We start from the raw sequence: 4,770 nt of genomic DNA, 5'->3' as shown, positions 1-4,770 counted from the left end.
AATAGATAAAGATCACACTTTTTTGTGTAATGTATGTTATTTAATCACACCTTTTAAGTTGTATTAAAGTGTGATCTTTGAGAGTGTGATTGAAAGTGGTCATTTTTAATCACACCTTTTAAGTGTGCTTAATAAAATTTAGATCACACCTTTTAAGTGTGATTAATAACATTTAGATTACATTTTTTAAGTGTGATTAATAACTAATAAAACTTGTGATAATAAACATTTAGAGCAAAGATTTTATGTGTGATTAATATCTACTTTACTGCAGGCAGCCAACTATATATCTGGGTCCACTGCTTGCTTTAACAATCACTAAATTACACACAAGCAATCAATCAATACCACATTTAAGTTCAAACCATCATAGAAGAGTTTACTAAGAAAAAGTAAGTTTAAATTCATTACAATAAATTAATCGACCAGTTTAATAACTAAGAGCACAATATTGAATATTCCATTTACAAGCAGCCCATAATAGACTAGAGCTCATATTTTTTTTGCATGACACGTATCAAGACTTCGGATTCTAAACTGAGCTAAAATGATTTCACAAACAATTTCCAGAACCCCCCTCCCAAAAAAAAAAATGGAAATAAAGAACAAAAGAAATGAGTAATTACATCGCTCATTGTCAAGAGGCCTGAGAACTTCTCCGATTATCTGCCCAATGCTCTGAAGCAACTTCAAATCGTCTTCTATCTTATTGAACTCTTTCTTGGAAGCTCGCAAGCTCTCTCTCACTGCATGCTAAACATAATTAGAAAATTGTATATGTGCCTAAGTATGAAAACATAATTTTATTCAAGTAGTCAAAGGACATCTACAACCCTTGATTCAAACTTATATCGAATTTAGAAAGCAAAATGTAGGGATTAGATTTGTTAAATCTCTTTGTATGTATTTAATATACATATAATAAGACTAAAACACCAAAATATTACACTTAATCAGATGCAAATCAGTCATGGACAGGGCTCCTCGAACAGAGATGTACCTGTGGGGAGAACATCTCTTTGTATGTATTTAAGAAACCAATAAGTATACCTTTTCCCCTGTGACGAGCAGTACGCTTCCGTGGGAGAAATCCAAGGGACCCATGCAGGGGATGCTCAAATTTCCTGTGCGGCATCTTCTCTTCCTTCACAAATAAATGGTTAACGTTATTATTGAAAAAATTAACATTAAAAGTCCTTGCAATCTACTATTTTGTAATCCTTGCTCTAAATTAAGTGTCCAAAACTTCCAATCAAACATAAGCATAATCAACTAGGAACATGGAGATATTATTGCCCATACAATAATCATCCGAAGCATTTCTAATATTGATTATGTACACACATGTATAAACTTGCTATGAAATATAACTCGAAAGAGATCATACAAATCAAGACATTCTCCTATGTGATTTTTCATTGAAAAAACTTGAAATCCATATGTTATATGAGTTCTACTGAAATGAGAATGTGACTTGGAATTTAGAGACATATATTTGCATAGAAATGTTACAGATAACATTAAAAACAAAAATTTTAGTTTTGGAATTGATGAATGTATACGGATCTGTCTGGTTTCAAACGAATCAACACCGCATCATTATCAAATCAATCATTTGTTTAAACACACAACAATCAAAAATCAGTTTAAAATTTCAGCAAACATTAGAAAGCATGTACATGGAAACTACTCAACAACATTAGTTATTAACTTCAGCAACTATTAAAATTCTGTGATAATGTAGATCTTTTGTATACCTGTGGATTTGTTCCCATATAAGGTGCTGGAACATCAATGTGCACTCCAATAAGATTGTGTATCTTCTGGGCGAAAACTCTGGTGAGTCATTCTAGTTCAGACATGCTTAATTCCCTTAGATTGCATCCTATCCCCCCTTTATTGCCACTGTACGGTATATTGGCCACTGCGCTCTTCCACGTCATTAGTTGTGCTAAAGCAGAGTATAATTCCTATACTTTTTGTTACAAAACTAGATAGAAATATCAGTGCATACCTATTATAGAAGCACAATACATATCTGCATAAGATTCCCGTCCCATGAGCAATTCCCACATGACAATCCCAAATGAGAAAAAATAATCTACAATGCAAAAAAATAAATAAATAAATAATAATAATAATAATATACACAAAAGAAACTAAAAGACGAAATTAAAAACCTCTTAGAGAGAGAATGAAGTACAATTATGTAAACTAAATATTTCTAAAGGTTATGCTCAGAATAATCTTACCTTTTCCGTAACCATGTTACTCTTTCCACTAAGAAGTTCAGGTGCCATCCAAGGTAAGGTTCCACGAACACCCCCTGACACTGAAGTGTGCTGTTTTACCTTTGATAAGCCAAGGTCACCAATCTAAAAAGAAATGCAGACAATGGATGAGCGATCACATTTTGTAATAGAAGCACCATGTAACAAGAGTTAAACATGAACATGTATCAAGTTATCTAACATGAACATGTATAATGAGATGAAGATAAACTTATCCAAAAATGAGATGGTGATAATAAACAGATGCAGGCTAGGTACATGATATAAATGTACTAATCATGTGAATGAGACGGTGAATAGCAACCTGTAATCCCCTAGACAAAAGACAAAGGATTCAAGAGTCTGACAACAAAGAGCCAACAATTCATATTTTTTAATATCTAATGTAAAACTAGAATTTCCTAAACAACCTATCTAACCTTAAGAAAAACATTAATCTTCATATTGTGCATGCATATTAACTCTATGAACACTAAAGAAAACCAAAATCTGTGTTTTTTATCCACAAAAGTGTTTGAAAGTTTTCAAAATTAACCCGTATAAGCATCACAAGAACTTATTTTACAGATAAAGACTGCAATGATTAGATGAGGAAATTCATTACCAAGTCCTGTTTTTGAAACCCATAATCATCTCATGTTCCTATAGTTAGAAGAAGAATAAAAAAATGAATTCTTGACATTTAAAAAAGAGATAAACGAGAAACATAACACCAAAAATACTCAGTATCTAATGTAAAATACTCACTGTTTTTGACATTTAAATGAATTTTTTTAGTACTCAGTATCTAATGTAAATCTTGAGTAATGAAGCAGACAGTAAAGAAATTTAATAAAATGGAAGCCAAGAATAGATCCCATTTACACAGTGCACATACCACAACAGAAAAATATTTATTTATTTTCTTGAATAAAGAGAACACAATCTTTCCAAAGAGAAGCAAAGTTCCATTTTCACATAGGGCATACAAAACATAACATCAATTAGCCACTTAATGAGGCAACAACAGACTCTCAGTTGTTAACTAATATCAGAACCCTAAAAGAATTGATTCATTTTGTAGGTAAACTTAAGATTCAATTAAAAGTATTACACATCTCAATTCATAAATACTACTGGCATTACTAGATGGATCTGAATTCCCCTCAAATAAAAACAAGCATCCTTCATAATTACAGTAAAGAAGTATTACACATCCCAATTTGATTTATACTATTAACAAATCTGATATTTAAGCTTGCAATTGGAGTCAATTTTATGTAAATATTAGAGACCAAATGAAAATTATGAAAATAGATTCTTAGCTGATTTTGAATCTAAATACATCAACATGAAAAAAATTACAGAAAATTCTCAAATATAACCAAAATTTGACACTTAAATCCTGATAAACCATCAATGTCTTTGTCTGCCTAATTGAACCTAGGTTAGAGTATAGATCAATATAGTAAAGTTGTAAATGTTAGTAAATCATTGATACCAGAGATGTTCTTTAGATGATAATAGTTGGAAGTTACAAAAGCAAAAAGATCAAAGTGAATGAGATTCTATTGAAAAGAGAGCAGACCAAAAATAGGAAGTGAAAAGATTAAAAAGAGTAAAATTCAACTGAAGAGAGGCTAGATCGAAGATCTAATGGAGAGAGAGAGAGAGAGAGAGAGAGAGAGAGAGAGAGAGAGGACCTGGGGGGTGGTAACGATGGGAGAACCAGACTTGAGGAGGAGCTTCAACAGGTAGAGTGCATCCAATGCCATCGCACACGAGCTTTTCTTATCATTTCATCAGCTGGTTTTCTCTTGCTCCGACTCAATCAGTCTCGGTCTTGGTCCCAATCCCTGTCTCGATCCCAATGATCTTGATCCTTCTTCACTCCTCGGTCTCGTAACCCCGCCGATTTGTGCAACTTAACCGAACTATCTTCCTCTACAAAATCACCAGAATCAGAATCAAGAAAAACAAAAAAAAAAATCAAGAAATTTCAACCAAATTGATGCAAGAATTGATGGATTTATAATTAGATCTGAACAAGTGATCGGAAAGCAACCCTAGTGAATCTCTCAAGGAGCATGAGGAGACAGAGAGAAAACCCTAGATCTAGGACAGAGAGAAAAAACAATAGAGAGAATAGGCAAATTTCACTTTAGCAAAATATGTGGTAATAGGCAAATTTTGTTGTAGTGGAATTTGGGAATGGTATATTTTATATAAAAATCAAATTAAAATATTTTATACAATCACACCTATTTAGGGAGTGTGATTTAAAAATATATAAATAATCACACTTATTAAAAAAGTGTGATTAAAAAATAGTAGTGTATATATAATCACACTTTAATTAAAAGGTGTGATTAAAAAATATATAAATAATCACATTTTAATTAGAATGTGTAATTAATATATATATATATATATATATAATCACACTAATTTAAAAAGTACGATTAAAAAGTAGTAGTGTATATATAATCACACTTTAATT

The 4,770-nt window shown here is 31.7% G+C and overlaps 1 protein-coding gene across 4 annotated transcripts; it reads right to left on the bottom strand.

Annotated features, from left to right (window-relative positions):
- Positions 1 to 352: 352 nt before the first annotated feature.
- LOC114292586 (RAF-like serine/threonine-protein kinase 20) lies at positions 353 to 4,458 on the bottom strand. 4 transcript variants are annotated; one of them, XM_082882208.1, is made up of 7 exons: positions 4,336 to 4,458; positions 3,974 to 4,214; positions 2,253 to 2,375; positions 2,015 to 2,101; positions 1,758 to 1,924; positions 1,051 to 1,144; positions 353 to 746 (listed from the first exon to the last, which is right to left on the bottom strand). In XM_082882208.1, the coding sequence occupies exons 2-4, from the start codon at positions 4,043 to 4,045 to the stop codon at positions 2,018 to 2,020; spliced, it is 279 nt and encodes a 92-aa protein (XP_082738334.1). In that variant the 5' UTR covers positions 4,046 to 4,214; positions 4,336 to 4,458; the 3' UTR covers positions 353 to 746; positions 1,051 to 1,144; positions 1,758 to 1,924; positions 2,015 to 2,017. The 4 variants fall into 4 exon arrangements, with proteins under 4 accessions (XP_082738334.1, XP_082738333.1, XP_082738335.1 ...); XM_082882207.1 differs by having other exon boundaries at positions 3,974 to 4,426; XM_082882209.1 differs by having other exon boundaries at positions 1,051 to 1,140; positions 3,974 to 4,396.
- Between the last annotated feature and the right edge of the window lie 312 nt (positions 4,459 to 4,770).

This window comes from Camellia sinensis, chromosome 8 (genome assembly GCF_055761805.1).
Source record: "Camellia sinensis isolate YWXY chromosome 8, ASM5576180v1, whole genome shotgun sequence".
Taxonomy (NCBI): domain Eukaryota; kingdom Viridiplantae; phylum Streptophyta; class Magnoliopsida; order Ericales; family Theaceae; genus Camellia; species Camellia sinensis.
Note: the sequence above shows the minus strand (reverse complement) of the source record. Positions and strands in the feature narration are given on the sequence as shown.

Bases quoted from the DNA above. Each gene is read 5' to 3' on its own strand.
- LOC114292586 (XM_082882208.1), bottom strand. From the start codon at position 4,045: ATGGCATTGGATGCACTCTACCTGTTGAAGCTCCTCCTCAAGTCTGGT. The intron at 2,376-3,973 runs GTCCTCTCTCTC...ATTTCTTTTTAG, and splicing joins CCATCGTTACCACCCCCCAG to ATTGGTGACCTTGGCTTATC. The intron at 2,102-2,252 runs GTAAGATTATTC...TTTGCATTGTAG, and splicing joins GTAACATGGTTACGGAAAAG to ATTATTTTTTCTCATTTGGG.